This window comes from Vigna radiata, unplaced genomic scaffold (assembly GCF_000741045.1).
Source record: "Vigna radiata var. radiata cultivar VC1973A unplaced genomic scaffold, Vradiata_ver6 scaffold_289, whole genome shotgun sequence".
Classification (NCBI taxonomy): domain Eukaryota; kingdom Viridiplantae; phylum Streptophyta; class Magnoliopsida; order Fabales; family Fabaceae; genus Vigna; species Vigna radiata.
In genome coordinates, this window is record NW_014542227.1 from 284,589 (window position 1) to 303,978 (window position 19,390).

The window sequence follows — 19,390 nt, forward strand, 5'->3', positions numbered from 1 at the left end:
TGTTTTTAAGAAAAAAAAAATATCTTCAGTTTAAAAGATTAAGAAATTTTATAATCTTATGAGATAATGATTAATTATTAAGGTTCTTTTCTATAGAATTTTCAGTAAAGATTCTTAAAACACGATCGGCAATTGATTTGCAATATAGAAGGACCAGAGACATAAAGGAAAAAAAATACTTTAATTAATACTCTTAAGAACTACTAGCAACATTAGGAATATAGTTTTATAGTTAATAATGTACTAATTTCCTATAGCACAAAAAATAAATCATTGACATATTTTTCTTAGCACAACATGCTAGTAGGAACTTTTTTTCCTTTTTCATAGAAAAAAAAAGTTAATTCTAATAACATTTTTATTACATTAATTTCATAGCTTCTTCTATTCTGGATAGATGCAACAAATTTCTTGATGCATTCCAAAACCTTTAAACTTTTCATCACCGTCAGCTGCAACCAAAATTTTGATATTTATTGTTCACTTTTGCAATATCATTGTTGTTAGTGCACCAATGTACCTGTTTACACATTAAAGAAACAGTTCAATATTCTCACTAGTTTGTTCTTATTTATTTTGCATTGATTTTCATGTAAGAACACAAAATCTGTGAACAGATGAAATCAGAAGGTAAACTGAATTTCTAAGAGCAATTTTACTCTCTAAACTGCAAAAATGCACTTTACAAGAGTCAGATTCTTTCTCTTACAAGAGTCATTTCTTCTTTTGTTATGATATCATAGTAAAATTTGGCTTGTAACTTACGAATTTTCAAGAATAATATGGACTTCTTGTGGATACAAGATCATCAATGTTCTGAAAGTTATAAGTTGAAACTTTTTTCTTCTGTCTGAACATAACCTCAACTTCTACATTAAATGTTGAACAAACAGGTCGATGGTCAGAGAACTTAAATTCCTTGCGGACGTATGAAAGTTGATGGATTCCTCTTCCATGCCACAGGATTCTGTCACACCTGCAATATTCTAAATTATTCAGATTTCAATTGGTTTCAAAAGTTCCTGAAAGATTATAAACTGACAGTGTAATTACAAAAAGCTACACCGACACTGATGTTTGATTGGTTGACAATGAATTTGGATTCCCTATTGAGTTTTTTATGTTGTTCCTCTGTTGAACCTTCAAAATACATTGATGAATACTAATTTTAATGTTTTTAAATATATTAAAACCTTTTTTAATAATTAACATGAATGTATTTTGAAGGTTCTGGCAGAAGGGGAGTATAAAAAACAACAGAAAATATGAACTGATTAACAGTGTCATTAGTTAAACTCTTTAGTTTCTTACACAAATTGGTAATCATTTGCAACATTCATGACATCATATATAAAATCCAAGAAGTGAACTTATTAACAAGTTATAACAATTTTTGTAAACTGTTAGCTAGTTGACAATTTCACAGACAAATTGGAATTAGATGGAAACTCTTAGGGACCAAAGTAATGCAAGTAACATTGTTCAAGGACCATGTTTAATGTTTATTTGAAGAAAATATCTTAATTTCTTCAAACTGAGACATACCAAGCTGGAGTTCTCCTTTTGTTCTTTGAAACCTTTACACCTTCAACATAGTAAGTGTCTGAGTTAAAGGCATATTTGTAGGTTGGTGCAAAGTAGATTTTTCCCTCTTTCCACCCTTTGAATACACGACCTGCTTCCCTTTCCATTTTAAGCTGTGAAAAGAGAAAATTGTACAATCCATCATAATCAGAAACGTAGCTAGAAGTCACAGATGCACCCAAATGTAACTCCACTTAAATTTTCAGAAGATAATGAGTATATCAATATGAATATCTTCCATTCCATTGTTCATAAAAATGAAAACCATGAAAGCTCATCACCTAAATGCTCAACAGCAATGACAAATCATAGTCAAATCAGCACAACATTCTTACTCAAAACAAACTACCTGATCCTTGTTAAAAAGTGCAGGCCAGTCCTTCTTTTCCACAAGCCTTTTTGCATCCTCATGGCTCAAAGAGATTCTGTAATTCAAGTCTCCAAACCATATGATTCGGCTGGAGGAAACATTTCCCACATAATCAGAAAATTTGGGACCAATGATATGAAAATTTCTCAGTGTCATTAAGAACTTGAGAAATTTTTGTATTAAAACTCTTCTTAATTAGTTTCAAAAGATGCTCACTCATGATCTAAGATTCTGTCAGGCATTCTACTATGTGGTGTCTTGCAAATCCTTGGAAACTGAGTGTTCTTCAGAATCTCAATGACATCAAGATTCCTGCGAAGCTCGTCACCCTCTTTCTCTCCAGATGCCAAATGACTACAGATAAAGCAAAAACTTGTCTGATAAAAAGACATGCTCACTGATATACACCCCTGCAGCCACAAAACAAGCATGGTAATGTAGATAGTAACTACAACTTTATGTTAAGAACATGTTTCCTATCTATTTACACTTTATATGAACTTTAGTGAAATGAAATTGAATCAAGCTTCTTAAGACTACCTTGTTGCCAAGGCAACCCATGATCCCGCGGCTAGTGCAACATACTCTCAGATGGCCAACATACTGAACAAGTTCCCTCTTCATCCAGACACTTACAAAAATTCCAACCATTTGTTTGCATGTAACAAGACTGTATTTCATCTGGCTAGTAGCTAAGGCAACAGGAATTGAAAAATTTTCATCCTCCTCTTCGGTAGAAGAGTCATCCGAATTGAAGTTAGATTCTTGACAGCGAAAACAGAAATCCTTAGAAGCCTTCCTTTCCATTTCAAGAACACAGTTACAAGTTTTCAGCCTCTTTCCATTTATTTTCTTGAATGTTTTCTTAATCTTCTTTAGAGAAGGCTTTTGGAAGAATAATGGTCCGCCAAAAGATGCAGTTTGTTTTAGTCCGTTTGAAGCCAAATCTGAAGGACCATTGAGTGATTGATTGATTAAAGCAAGCCATTTTGCAGCAGGCTCATTATCCTCTAATACCAGCACATTTCCAGCATTTAAAGGGACAATCTCCTGAAAACTGAAAAATTGAAGATATATTATATTGTGAATTAGAGTGACTTTGTTTGAGACTTTTTTTTTCTTAAACGAATCACTTTTGTTTGCTAATATAAAATAAAAACCACTTTTGAAAAATGTTCACATCATTAATATAAGCTTTTAGATTATTTTGAAGAGCTAGAATGAGTAGCTTACTAAAAAATCTCCTAAAAGAAGATTATTTTTTATACAATCTAAAACACACTTTTTCCCTTTTAGTTCAGCAAACTTGTAAAGCAGAAATCTACTATTAGACTACCTTTCTGCCTAACAAAGCGCTCCCCAATATTCAAAGCATTTTTATTGCTCAAGCAGACAACACCACATGCACCAACTATATTGGCATATGGCAAATGGTGCAAATAAATTCATTTCATGACAAATCTGAAAGGTCAAAAGTTAAAATTCAAAATGATAAATGACCTCCTTTTTGAGAAATTGAAGAAAGAAAGGGTAATTAGCTAACTCTCTTGAAAAAAGAAAGGCAATTTGTTGACTTAAAATCTTATTCATTGATTAAAATCAGAACTATGAGATAGATAGAAAGAGAGAGAGCATACCCCAAAACATACATATCTGGTTCATTTCGAACCTGAAGAAAATCACTCAGATCAAGGTTCATAGAGGGGCATTGACCTCCTACATTCCATGTTGCTGCAAAAACTCTGATATACAAATAACTAGAATCATTAATCGGGTCACCAAATATTGTACTTCTTTTATAAAATAAAAAAGATCAATTCTTCATATAAATATACCTGAGATTTTGAACTGCTTCAGTAGAAGACATGGAAGGTTCTGAGCCTCGATTTTCAATGGATGGATCAGAAAGTGCATCTGCAAGAAAAATCAGAGATTGGTCTAAGTGATCATAACAAGATGAAACTCTAGAATGGTGTTTCTGAAACATGTGAAGGGTGAGGTTCTATTGCTCTTAACATCATCCTCTAATACTGAGGGAATGTACACACAGTAAAAGTTGAGATAAGGATAGGTCATTATGGATAACAAGTTTGTACTGTAATATATTCTCAAATTTGGAACAAACCAATAGATGCTCCAATTATTACCGTTAACAAGTCAATGAAGCCATCACAACTACTAATCTATTTTATTTCTCAATTCTAAAACATATCCTTTTCCAAAGGGAAAACTGAAAGATAAGCTGTAACAAACAAAGTAGGAAAGGTATATATGCCTTTCTCAATGCCCACTTATTTTCTCTCAACAGTGAGAAAGAATATTTTGTATGTAGATGAAACAGTGAAAAGGAAAATGAATCCATTCAACTTGCTTCATTTATTTCACCACCTTAAACACAAGTATATGAAGACATTCTTGTAAATTTACATTAAAAAAACTGAGGATGTTCCCCTCTTACCACTCTGAACTTTCAGTTATCAGTTAGGCCAGCTCATCTTCTGATCTTTACAACTAAGATGGTTTTTTTAATAAACATCGTGCTTGTACAGATGATGGAAGAAGAAAAGGTTTAAGTCAAAGGGAAATAAAGAAGTAATATATATTCTCTTCAACAGAAAAGTAGTGATTCCAATAAATATTCTCTTTAATGGGATAGTAGTGATTCCACCTTTTCAGGGAAGAGAGCATATTGCTGTATGATATCTCCAACATAGTAATCAAAAGAAATTAACAATGTCTATGTCAAAACACCCATAATTCAAAAATATTATTCTATCTTTTTGACATCTTTGTTCGTAGACATGATCAGAATGTTGTGTAATGCTGTCAACCTCTCTGTCTTGTTAAAAACAGAGTGAATTTCAATAGAACTTACCAAGGGAATAATTTGAACCTCTCTCCATTGTCCTTCCGTTTCTCTCTCTCATGGCCAAAACTTTCCACAGAAACGACTGAAATCACATTCACAGGATTAATTGTCAAAAGAAAAATAGAGTAAACATTTAATCAAGTTATTGAAATAAGCATGAAATTTCATGACCAATACACACTCAGTCACATGACTCGAGTGAATAAGAGACAAACCAAGGGAAAAAAAAAAAGATTGGAATTAAAATGAAGACAAAATAAACAATATTTTCAAGAAAAGAAAGAGAGAGAAAGAAAGAAAGAAACCTGCTTTTTCCTCTGCTGATTGCTTCGTATGATATCTGAAACTGTTTCTTCTTGTCTATCCTCAAATTCGTTGTCCATCTAAATTCCCAATGGATCACACGAAATTAATGAACACCCATTTCATGATTATTTAACTATTCATAAGAAAATTGGCATCTCAAAGCATTCACACCAAACAAAACTGATATGCTCAGATTATTGAAATGCATGGGGTATGACCCAAATTGGAAAAGAATGAACTCACAAATGCCCAAAAATGCTAAAGAAGTGCAGAAGTATAAATTCTTAGCCATGAACCCAAATCCAACAAATCAGAACAGTATCACACAAAAATGGCATTCACCGAAGAAGAAAATCTCAGTCATTTAGAGAAAAGATTGTCACCCCTTAAAAGGGGTATAAATTCCAAATGTGATCCTTACAGAAGTCAACTTGCAGTGCAATGCCCTTGAAACATCAATTATCCAACAGGGTATTCCCAGAGAAGGAATATAAACTGAGAAAGGAAGAAAAAGAAACCTGAATAATACTTGTGAAACTGAGAACTCTTACTCTCGTCTGCAACAAAAGGGTCCAAAGTTTCTCTTGCAAAGAACCATAAAACTTGACATATATACCAAACAAATATTTGATGGTTTCCAAAAGGATAGAAGAGGGGACAAAGAAATAGGAATAGGTGCAAATAGGGAGTAGGGTCCTCCCTATTCAAGAAATTGGAATGAAAAATTTAGAAACAATAAATAGAAAAGAGATAAAAGGGAAACAGTCAAAAGGGAGAATGGAATAGAATCTCATGTGCCCCTTCATTGAAATATATTATTATTTTTTGAGGTGTGTGGCAAAGGCTATGATTCGTCGGCTTGTTCTTTGTTTTACTCTATTGGAAAACCCGAAAGGGGTTGATTTCAAGAACCAATGAAAAAAGACATTTGTTTTAGCTTCAATACTGAGAATTCTCTTCGAAGTTTGAACCTCGTCCTTTGTACTAGTTTGAACGTTAAGGATAGATAGAAAACAAGTTACTTTCTTTCTTTCTTGTGTGATCTTAGTCCATGGAGAGAGAAAGTAACCAACCCCACGTGTGTGCCTGCAAATAAAATCACAATAGTTTGTTGTGCCATGTTTCCTACGAATGTGACACCAAAAGGTACCTTCTGCCTTGTGCTAAGGAATGGCTTTTACCCATTTCCATGGATTTTGTATCACACTAAAAATACAAAATGCAAGTTTTTCCAAAATTATCATTATTGATTTTTCATTATCATAATCATGATATATTATTAATAGTAGGTTCAACAAAAAAGATAAGGGTGAAGTTATTGTAAAAGTGATTATGAGAAAATTCAAAATAAATCCATATTAGTAATCAGGTATAGTTATGTGTATTGATATTTCAGTTAATCTGACATTTCCAAAAAGTATATAAATTATATAAATGATTTATTAAATAAAAAATAAAATAAATAAAGAATAGAACATATAGAAGAACACACCGTATTTATGATAAAGAAAAATATAAAAGCGGAAAAACCTATATTTCACAATACAGATTATAACAATTATGAAAAATATCCAAACAAATAATTATAGGCATGAAATGACATTATTTTATTTATAATCGTTCTAGTTTATATATATATATATATATATATATATATATATATATATATATATATATATATATATATATATTTATTGTTAAAGGGGCATTTTAAGAATGTTCTTTTGCTATTTTTTTCATTTGATAAAATTTTATTAATTTGTATTGTATAACATTTTATGGATAAGGGGAACCATTATGTGAACTTGAGTTCATGCATAAAAACCTTGATTTTTATGATCCAATTGATTGAATCTATCCAATTGATTAATATAACATAATTTAAGAAGAAAAATCTTTCATTGATAATTTATTTTTTATTCTTGATCAAAATTTTGAAGATAGATATATTTCATACACATTTTATGGAATTCTTTACATACTATTTTTATTAAGTTTTAGATTAATTGTACAATGGTTGTTTGGCTCAATGGAGAATCATAAAATGGACACAAGGGAAAGCAAAAGTTTAGAAACAAAATAGGATGATGTATATTCAACCCACCATGAATTAAGTATTTTGAAATGCTTTATTTTGTGAATTTGTTTGAAAAATTCTTTCAAAAGAAAATTCATAAACATTTTTACAAAACTAAAAATCCTAAAAACGTTGGAATATATATATATATATATATATATATATATATATATATATAATATATATATATATATATATATATATATTAATATTATAGTAGTAATGAATGATTATGAGTAAGGTCTATGTCTCTCCAAAATTCAACACAATATGCAATTGATGATTAAACTCAAATATATCTGCTAAAAATATTTAACCAAAACACACACAAAAAAAATTATGTTGACTTATATAAGAACATCAATCCAATTGAATATAATATTGATCAATTCAGTTACCTACAATCCAAATTAGATCAATTGTTAATTAAAAAATCATAGAAGGAATAAATATTTAAAAGAGTGAGAAATAGCATATGGGTTTACTATATACTACTTCACAATTACATATAATCTTTAATCAATCTAATTGACAGTTATTTTTGTAATTTTTATGTTTACACAAAGTTCTTCCATCCTAGAATCTCTTAATATTTTTAAATATTTTATTGATAATTAACTCTCATATTCGTGTTTCTGAATTATTATTATTTTAATACCAATTTTTATTCTTCTACAAATTTAAACATCAGAAGGTTTTTATAGATAAATATTCTCTGTTTCTCTTTGGAATATAGTAGTTTTCTCATCAGGAGACACAATTCGAGAGTTGAGAGTTTCATGCTCCACTCTAAAAGACTCTTTAACAGATACTGATAAAAACACTAGTCTTTATTGTATTATTTGTTTAAATATTCAAATACCTTTCTAAGATATTTTAGAATAAGTTATTTGGATCATTTCGATATTTCAAAAAGTATTTAAATCTTTTCCTAATATTTTGATATACTTCTCCAAAAACCCCAAGTAAGGAGAAAAAATGTTAATGCTCATAATCCAAAAACATCAACAAACTTATTTATCCACAAAGAAAAGAACCTAAGACGCCAAAAAAACAACAATTGATTAAAAAGAAATACAATGAAGGTAAGTACAATGAGTGAGTGAGAACCATCCAAACAAGTACAAGATACTCATAGAGTGAAAAGAAACAATACATCTTCTTCAATGTACTTTCTTTGACAAATGAATTTTAATAAAACAAATATAAGAATGAAATGGAAAATAGCCCTATATACTTGTTTATTTCATAAGGGGAAAAAAGAAAGAAAACTTTGTGTACATAATAATTAGTCTACCTAAGAATACCAATGCACGATTAAAATAGATATATGATGTAGTAAAGTATAAAAATTTACCTTAATGCAAAAACACATAGATGGAGCATAATTAAACATTGGTGATGCCGAAGAGAAAAAGGACGAAAGTTAGGGCAACTTCTTGATTGAACTCTTAATGTACTTTGGTCAAATAGCAAAAGTGAAGGACTTGGATAATGAACAAGAAAAGTGTAGTGAAAATATATATTCAGGCTAGAAGGGTGTAGGAGAATACCTAATGGGGTATTTTTCCTATATTTTTGTATATATCTTGTTCATAGAAGTATCTCAAATACTTTAATATAAATATTTGTTTATAAAAAAGACAAATGCATTAAAATATAAATAAATAAAATTAGTTTAATTAATAAAGTATCAGTTTCATGGTGTATTAAAATATTTTATTACAGTTATTGTTGATTGAATAAATTTAAATCATTAAAAACTTAATAATGTTATTTGATTAATAACTACTTAAATATAATATAATTAAAAAAATTGAAATCACATGTAACAGAAGAATATTTAAATTTATAATTAATACTAGTTGAAAGATAATAACTTTACTATTTTCTCTCTTCTTTTCTATAAGCATTGTTTAGTTTCATGATTTCCAAATTTTTTATCAAAAGGTACATAATACTGTGGAATAAATTTATTGCCATTTTTTTTAGTATTTATATTTTTGTTGTTAATCAATTTGGTACAATTATTACATTTTTAATATAGCTTTTATTTCACTTTCTTTTGTCCTATTATTTGTGCTTCCTGACAGATGTTGAAGTGTACAAGGGACAAAAAGATAAAAGTAATTAAGTTTACGTAATAGCAAGAATCATTCTTATAACTCTCAACAATCATGAAAATAGAAAAATGCATTAGTCTTCAAGGAAGAGAAATGTTTTAGAAAACTTTCATGAAAACCTTTGTAAAAGTAATCATGTTTCCTAAGAAAATAATCAAGAGCAGCATAATGCATGGATTGAGATGTCTATTGGAACATTTTATGAATAAGATTGTTCTTAATTATGATTAAGACAGCTAATTAATTTCTTATTCATTAAGGAAGGTAATTTAATTAATATAGTTAATAATAATAATTTTTACTATAATGTTTTCAAATTTATCCTTATATAATAAAGAAAGAATGAGACCATTCATGACTTTTGATTATCATCTACGACACAAAAGAAGAATATTTTGATGAAAAACAGTGTCTTATAATTAAATATGGAGGAAAAGTATGGCACGTAGTTTCAATTTGATTTACTATTAGTAAACACATAGTTTCACCAATTTTGAAGATGAATGGTCCATTGAGAAATAAATAAGGTACATGGGAAAAGAGTGGAAAAGTGGTCCTCAAATATAATTCCATGAATGAAGATTGCCCTTAAGCAAAATGTTAAAAAAAACTCAAAACCCTAGAAAAGCAAAGAGTCTCTTCCAAATGGATGACTCGACAGTCAAGGTCAAACTGGTCTCCACATGATGGGGCCACTTTCAAAGTTGATAAATCAATGTTTCTGCTTATCAATTTGTTTTTTTTTTCTTACAAATTCAAATCTTAATCTCTCAAAATAAAAGATTCCTTAAAAAATTAATCTCTTTTCACACATATAAAATTAAGATAAACGTCTCATCATATGTTTAGGAGATACACTTAATTATGATGAAATTTGATCATCATAATAAACATTTTTCAATTTTGCAGTATGCATGGACTTAATTAAACCTTTCTTTCATAAGTGAGACCATTATACGTGTATAAATAAAGTAAAATTTTTTAGGATAATGATATTTAGACAACATTTTTTGACAACATTTAAACATTGATTACGTGTCAATCTGTGATTGGTTAAAAATCACTCCACAATCAATAATAATAATCATAAACATTATTGTGGAGTGATTTTTGACCAATCACAGATTGACACGTAATCAATGTTCAAATGTTGTCAAAAAAATGTTGTCTAAATATCATTATCCTATTTTTTATACCCGTTTTCATTTGAACCAACATAATATCTTGATTCTAAATTAAAGTGCAAGAAAAAAAATATGCAGGTAAAATAAAATATATTTTTTATGGTTTTTTTCCCTTAATTTCTCTTTCTATATATTATTGATCTTCCTGATTTTGTTTCTTTTGTGTGTCACCACAAAGTTTATACAACAAAACCATTTCAAGAGTGTTAAACATTCTTGTTAGGAGATTAACAAACACTGCCACAAGAGTGTCATTATGATTCCTATTACAACTCCATCCACCACCACCATCCTAAAATGCATTATTTTTTTAAAATATATATATATATATATATATATATATATATATATATATATTTTAGAAAATGAATAAATACAATAAATTATTTTCATTACCCGGGTTTTGATGGTGATCACAAGAAGTCATGTAATAATACTAAAATGGGTTAAATATGTTTTTGGTCCTTTAATTTTCAGTAAAAATTGGAATTAGTCCTTCTTCGAAACTTTGGTCAAATTCAGTCCTTCAACTTTAGAAATATGTGAATTTAGTCCTTTTAACCAAATTTTGCTAAGTTTATTTAAAATTTCAAATATATTTCATGATAGCATTTGAGTTGTTTACACTGTTTAAATATTTTTATTTAATGTTAATTGAGAAATACATTTGAAACCTCAAATAAACTTAATAAAATTTGGTTAAAGGGACTAAATTCATTTAGTTTTATAGATAAGGGACTAAATTAGTCCAAAGTTTCAAAGAAAAACTAATTCCAATTCTTATTAAAAGATAACGGACCAAAAACATATTTAACCCTAAAAAGATGACTTAAAAAGACATACTTTGACATATATCAATTATACTATGCATCCACCATTATATATAGAGAGAGGTAGAGAGAGAGAGTAAATGCAGGGAAAGAAAAGAAAAAGAGTGAAAATTGAGGGTAGTTATAAAAGTGGTGAGGTAGAGTAGTATGGTCCCGAAAGATGATTATGGTGATGATATATATAAAGTATTGATCCATGCATGGTGTTTTAGCAAAGTGTCTCTAACTTTTGTGGTACTACGCCACTCTGCAAAGAGACGAAGACAGCTTAGAATAACAGGAATATGGCGGCAGTTTTGTTGATTGAAAAAGCAGATCATTCTCCCCAAAATAGAGGGTCACCATTTGCTTTTCAAGTGGCACAGTGGGGCCACTTCACCACCATTTCACAGACACACTCCTTGGTATTCCTCTTTTCATGCTCAAAAACCTAATATCAATAACATCTTCACCCATTTTCATCTCTCCTTCTTCCAACTATTTTACACTTCTAACTAATGTCTTATCACTATATATTCTTCCTTTTTCAACAATAAGCTCTCTTTTCGTTTATTTCTCTTCCTAAGATTACATCACTAGTAATTTTGTCAATTATTCTGTATTCTTGTTACGTACGTGGTAGAAACTAAGTTACTGGTATATATGGCAGAAAAAATTTAAATATATAGTTATAAAACAAATGGGGATATTGATTTAATATTTTACTTCATGTAGATAATTAATATTTACTCTGAGTAGACAAGAAAAGAAATTAAAACTTGTGATCTCATTAATGAATGTTTTAAAAAAAAATCAATTTAGACTTTATAATGCTTTTTATAGATTAAATATGTATTTTAGTTTTTTAGTTTTTTTTTTAATTCCTACATTTTTTTTAATTTAATCCCTATAAAATATGAAATAATTTATCTAAATTCTTATAAAATGTGAGGATTTTTTGTTTTACTTTTTGTAATATTTTTTTATTTCTAAAAAAAATTGAATAATTGTTTCTAGTTCACTGTAATCCTCTTAAAGGTACATCTTAATTTTTTTTTTCCCAAAGAGACAAATTTTCCCACAGGCAAAAATTTGTCTGTATTTGAAGAACATAGGTTGTTCAAGCGAACATAACTTGCTCGTGAGTAAACTGAGAAATATATTTAAGCTCAAATTGATTTGTTTTGCATGTGTGTGCATAAACGTTTATTTATGTAATGGAAAATGTCTTTTTAACAACTCTTTTTTGACAACGTGGCAATTTATAATTGATCCGTTTCAAATATTTTTTTAAATAAATTCAAACAAATCAATAGAATTGTGACACGTGTCCTGTTGTAAAAAAGAATTGTTAAAATATCATTGTCTAATATATATATATATATATATATATATATATATATATATATATATATTAAGCTTGACTTTAAATAATTATTTGGTAATGCATTTAATTGACGTATATGTTATGATTGGATGATTTAATACTTGGGATAGTATATTGAGTTAGTCGATGATTTGTAGTATTAAGTAATCTATGTTAATATTTTGGGTAGATTGATGAGAAGTTGAGATAGAATTTTGAGACTAACATGGACAAATCCTTATTGATTTGCTTTTGATACCATTATAAAAAATCTCTTACTAATAAAGATATTTATGTGTATATAAATTTATGTCAAATACTTATTTTATCTAATGTGAGATTTTGTTTGTATATGAACAAATTATACTTTGTTTGAAGTATGATTTTTTGTTATGATTATATTTGATACATTTATCAAGTTTTCTACCATCATCAATCGTGTAACAGTAACCAGTGTTTCATTCATGAAGAATATAATTGTTTAAAATAGTAACTAATTCATTGTTACATTTGCTAAGAAAAATCTTAAACATCAGTATTTTTGTTTTCGTATATAACCATTACAGTTCATAATATACTTGGTGATAGAATATTTACTGTTGTAAATTTATGAAACACATATTTAATATTCTTAATTAAAAACTACCTAGTTTAACAGATGGCATTGACAGTGACCCAAATTCAGACAAGTTGTGTCTGTTTTCCCTTCCGATCCGGATCATGCTATGGAGATTAACAGAAACCTAGAACATATTAACAGTAACAGAGGCATATGTTTCAGCATGTTATAAATCAATTATCATATATTATATGCCAAGTGTGTGGTTGGTGTGCTGCATTATATGAACTCCTACTTTATACTACATTCCAATCTCACTGTTTTCATCCATCATCATGCCATCATACACGCAAAAATAACAATAAAATAAAACAAAGCTATTTGATTCATGATGTCATCTCGTTCATTATTCAAACACAATTCTAAATTGGAATATCAGGTTGTCATTTGTCAAAATATGATGTAACCTACTTGTTACAATGATATTTATACAGTAAAATAAGACGTAAGCAAGTTCTAAGCATCAAAATGTTATTTGAAATGAGTACCAATGAAAATTTGTTCGTACTTTTAAGTATTATTCAATGATTCTTTAACCCAAGATTTTTGTTAACTAATTAATTTTTGTAGTAACAGACTGGCATGGTCTTAGCATTTTAACATGGCATGACACCAACATTGATTAAGCAATGTAGTACAAGATAAAAATAAAAAATAAAAAATAAAAAATAATCTTAAAATGGTAAAAGAATTACAAAAAATTCATAATGCTAAAAAAATATGTATATGACAGTGGTTTAAATATAACGGAATATATTAGTTCGATAATCATCAAAATATAGTATCTATAATATGACGTTTATAATCATATTTTTTTACCGTCATATTATTATTTAAAATTGTGTCATTTTGAAATGTCACTTTATATAAAACATTAACTTTTTTTTTTCATTTTATTACGTGTCAATTTACTGCACTTGGAATTTATTGTCTTGACACTGTAAAGACTGGCTGGTTTAGAAAATCCTAAACCAGTGTCTGTCAGAAACCATGACAAGAATATAAAAACAAGTTATAAGAATAAAATTAACTTAAATGTGCTTCAGTTCTTTGTAATATGATTAAATTTTGTTTAAGTTCTCTAATATCATTTGTAAGTTTGAGCCTTGTAGAGTTTAAGATGTTTGAATTTGTTTTCCAGTAAGGATTTAGCTATCGTTATTTTCTTAAAAACGTCTCTCAATATATATATATATATATATATATATATATATATATATATATATATATATATATATATATATATATATATATATATATGGGTTTGCTAATTTACCTGAAGTGATTTTTGAGTTGGTATATTTTAGTAAAGTGTACCAAATTTTAGGTTATAAAAATATTTCTATTTAAAAAAAAAACATATTTTAGATATAAGGATACTTTAGTAATTTTAAAATTTAATTTAAATAAAAAATAAAAAAAGTAGTTATTCATTAATTGTTTTTAAGGTAGTTATTTTCCACTATTTAAGGAATATTTTTAATTATAATATTTTTAAATAGATATAATTTTTATAGTTATGTTGTTTTTTTTAAAATGGGTGGATCACATTCATAGGCAACATATTTTCTATGGCAATTTTTATTTCCATGACTTTATAGAACCTTTCTTGGTTTATAGAACCCGTCTGGGTTTATAGAACCCGTATGAGTTTATAAAACCCGTATGAGTTTATAAAACCCATCTGGGTTAAAAAAACAACTACCTTTTATTTTATTTTTTATTTAAAAAAACAAGGACCTTTTAAAAAATATATAATAAAAACTAATAACTTCTCTCACATGGACCAATCAAAATTTTTCATAACTACCTTTTATTTTTTTTATTTTAAATTAAATTTTAAAATTATTAAAATACCCTTAGATTTAAAGTTGGTTTTCTTTTTTAACAGGGATATTTTTGTAACCTAAATCTTGATACACTTTGCTAGTACCAACGAAAAAACCTCGTAAACTAGCAAACCTCATATATATATATATATATATATATATATATATATATATATATATATATGGGTTTGTTAGGGTTTGTTAACACGCGTACGCCTGTTTTTCAGTTGGTACGTTTTAACAATGTTATCGGATTATAGTAGACAAAAATACCCTCATTTATCATGGATTCTAAGTTTTAAGGTAAAAAATATTTAAATAATTTTCATTCTCAAAACTAAAAAAGAAAAAAGAAACCCTCAAACCCTTATTCACCTCCCTCATTCCTCTCAACCCTTTCTCTCTCATCTCTCTCACTCCAACATTTTCTCTCTTATCCCTACTGTTTCCCCAATTGAAAAAAAATCAAAAATCGCATCAGAGATATTTTTTCTCTCATCTCAACATTTTTTCTGTCATCACTCCAACATTTTTTCTCTCATCTCAATCCAATTGAAGATGGTGGTGGTAATTTGAACCAGAGATATTTTTTAAAAATTGAAAAAGTTTACTCTTTAAAATCATTTTATATTTATTAATGTGTGTAAAATGAATATAAACTTTGTCACTTTATGTTACTCTTTCCAAATCTCAAAGGTAAAAAAATGATTTTACTATTTTTTATCTTGCACAGTGGTTAAAGTTTATTCTAAAAGTTGATTCAGTGATAAAAAAGGGACATAAGGAAATTAAAGAAATAGGTATAGAAGAGCTCCCCAGGAGTACAATTCTTTCAATTCTGGTTTTAATCTTACATCATGTATCCCATACCAATAGAGAAAGGAAAAAGAAACACTTTGTGTAAAGGAAAAAGGACAATAGAGGGAAATATATAACACATCCTCCAAATTGATTATAATGAAATGTGGTGTAGATGTGTAAATAATGTATGAAAAATTAATTGATTTATGAAGGTTTTATTTACATGATTTAATTTCAAAATGAAATTTAATAATAATAAGAAGGGAAAATATATAACACATCCTCCAAATGAACGAACAAAGCAAGAGCAACAAATTACGATGTCACGGGTTGATGTGTGTGGCTGAGGGAGAGTATGGAGACGAGAGAGAAACAAATTGGATAAGTGAGGAAGGTGGATTAGGGTTAGGCAAGGGTTTCTGATTTTTTTTTTCAATTGGGGTAAATGACAGATAAAATGTTAGAGTGAGAGATATGAAAGAGAAAGGGTTGCGAGGGATGAGGGAGATGAGTAAGTGTTTGGGGGTTTCTTTTTTTTAGTTTTGAGAATGAAAATTATTTAAATATCCTTGACCTTAAAACTTATAATCCATGATAAATGAAGATATTTTTGTCTACTATAATCCGGTACACATGGTTAAAATGTACCAACTGAAAAACAGATGTACGCGTGTTAACAAACCCTATATATATATAATATAAAATGACGGTGGTTTTTGTGGTTGTTCATCTTCAACTATCATATTATTATACTTTATTTTATGAGACAAAATTTATAACATTATTGGAAACTATCATTAAAATAAATAAAACAAGGTAAACTACAAAAATACTCTTTGTTATATATTTACATGTTTTTTTAGTAGGATGACATTCTTTATTAGATACCTTTTCCAAATTTTATACGGTTTAAAATTTATTTAAGTCATAAAATAATTACTATACTTCTATTCCATTTAAATAAGTTTTTGAAATCCGAAACACAAATTAAATAATTTATTTCTAATAGTTAATATTTGTTTTACTTTTACACTCATTAAATAATAAACTATTGGTGTTAACTGTGAACATGAGTTGATCATTTTGACAAATACATAAATAATAAGATAAAAACAGAAATAAAAAAATTATATAAGTCAAAAATTGTTATGTTAAAAAATAAAAGAATTTTTCTATCAGAAACTTATTTAAGTTGAGTAATTGTATGTGTTTTGGAAGTGATAAAATAGTTGGAAAATAATAAATTTAAATAATTTCTCTTTATTTTTTGTCATATGTTTTGTTTTAATGTTCATATTTAAAAACAGCTAGCCTAGGTTTTTAGCCACAGAATAAAAAGGTCTCAATTATATAACTATGATGATAGTTCCATAAATGGTCCCAAAATATGAAGTAGACATTCCTGAATAAGACTACACGTGATCACCATATATATTTTCAATCAATGAAAGAACAAAAGAGAACTAACTGAGACTAATGGGACATGAAAATTAATTGGGAGGGTAATGCATAGGAAAAAAAAAATATGAAGTACTACATTCTTGTAGCCGTTGTTAAATTTTTTTTGTCTTGTAGTTTGGTGATTAGAGTTATGAAATCTTTTGACTAGGTTATCAATGGAGAAATCTGTGTGCTACATATGTTACTGTAGTTCAATGGTTACTGTAGTTGAGTTTGAATTTATACTTGTTCTATCAAAGTTATTTTGTGTTACAGTCTTTAAAAAATGTAGACTAATAATGATTTCAAAATTCTATTTATAAACTTTACAACATTTATTCTCTATATATAAGGGTGATGATTTTGCAAAGTATAATAGTGTTTTATTTTATTTAAGGATCGAATGAAAAAGACAAAGTTTTGTTTGATTAAAGATTAAAGAAAGAAAGAAAAGAAAAAGAACGAGGCAGAAAATGAAAAATGTGAATATTCGGATATAAAGAAATAAAATAAAAATTATGAGAAGTAATGAAATTTGTTCTTGAATTATTTGATTAATGTAGTAAAGTAATATTTCTTTTATATTAACATATATATATATATATATATATATATATATATATACTTTTTTAATTATTCAAATATAAAAAAAAAGTTCTAAATATCATTTTAATTGATATTAATGATTTTATTTATTATTATTTCATATTAATTTTTAATCTACTATTATAATAATATAAAGGGTTAAATATGCTTTTAGTCCCTGTACTATCAAGGGTTTTTGATTTTAGTCTCTCTTTCAAAGTAAGGTACATTTTAGTCCTCTCCTTAAGAAAACTTTAATTTTAGTCCTCCAAAACTAATACGGTTAAAAACTAACTGATGTGGCTAACGATGTAATGACACGTCATTTTTTCTTTTTCAATTGAGTCAATCTTTGATTTTGAAGTGGCTTTTCACCTAGTTTTTCCTTTTCTTTTGAAGGGAGTCAAGTCAGTTTCGGAGACGGAATCAAATCACCACCACCTTTGTCGCTAGACTCTGCAATATCCATAGAGGATTCATGAGTAGCCATAGATGGACCAAAACTCAGGCCTGCATTTAGAAGTTCATCATACTTCCCACTTTGCATGATTCTCCCTTCTTTCATCACCTTGATTATGGTATTATGAAATATTAATAGAATATATTTATATGATGTTAAAGGTCATAATAATGTTAACATTCACAAAAACCCAAATTCTTTGTTTTTGAATATAAAAAAAAGACGAAAAGAGAGAACGAAGGCGCTATGGTGGTGGCTTTCAATAGAGTTTATGTGCGAGATCGCGTTTTAGTGGTGCAGAGGCGACAAGCTCCCATGGAGGCGTAACTGTTGATGACGACAGCTTGACTTGTCGGAAGTTTCATTCATTGATTTCATGTAAACATGATTTTTATTTGTTTAAATTGAAAAGAAGAAATTCAAGAATGAGTTGTTCTCTGTTTTTATTGTTTAACTTAGTGATATCTGTGTTGCTAAATGAGATGTTGACAAGATATCTCTATTTTTTTAATGTATTTTGATATGAAAAGTGTTGAAAATGGAGCTTGGAAGTTCCATCACACTGCTGGGTTTTGACTTTTCATTAAAAAATACAACATGGCAAATGTTAACATCATCAGACATGGCAAGACGTTAGCCACATCAGCTGGTTTTTAACTATGTTAGTTTTGGAAGACTAAAATTAAAATTTTCTTAAGGAGGATGACTGAAATGTACCTTACTTTGAAAGAGGGACTAAAACCAAAAACCTTTAATAATATAGAAAATAAAAACATATTTAACTTAATATAAAAACGAAAAGAGAGAAAATAAAAAACATCCGTAATCAATTATGAGTAATCCATAATTAATCATGTTTGTATAAAAAATATGCATGTTATTATCTTATTATTATATTTATTTCAACAATAAAAAAAATATATACAAAAGTTATCTATTATTATTATTATTATTATTATTATTATTAT

General features: G+C 27.9%; 1 protein-coding gene across 2 annotated transcripts; it reads right to left on the reverse strand.

The window, feature by feature from the left end:
* Positions 1–246: 246 nt before the first annotated feature.
* On the reverse strand, positions 247–6,017 carry LOC106779517 (type I inositol polyphosphate 5-phosphatase 10). 2 transcript variants are annotated; one of them, XM_014667633.2, is made up of 11 exons: positions 5,648–6,016; positions 5,129–5,206; positions 4,830–4,905; positions 3,790–3,868; positions 3,592–3,696; positions 2,495–3,011; positions 2,171–2,364; positions 1,934–2,042; positions 1,546–1,697; positions 766–976; positions 247–520 (listed from the first exon to the last, which is right to left on the reverse strand). In XM_014667633.2, exons 2-10 carry the CDS (start codon positions 5,204–5,206, stop codon positions 772–774), a joined length of 1,515 nt encoding a protein of 504 aa, XP_014523119.1. In that variant the 5' UTR covers positions 5,648–6,016; the 3' UTR covers positions 247–520; positions 766–771. The 2 variants fall into 2 exon arrangements, with proteins under 2 accessions (XP_014523119.1, XP_022632317.1); XM_022776596.1 differs by lacking the exon at positions 247–520 and having other exon boundaries at positions 551–976; positions 5,648–6,017.
* Between the last annotated feature and the right edge of the window lie 13,373 nt (positions 6,018–19,390).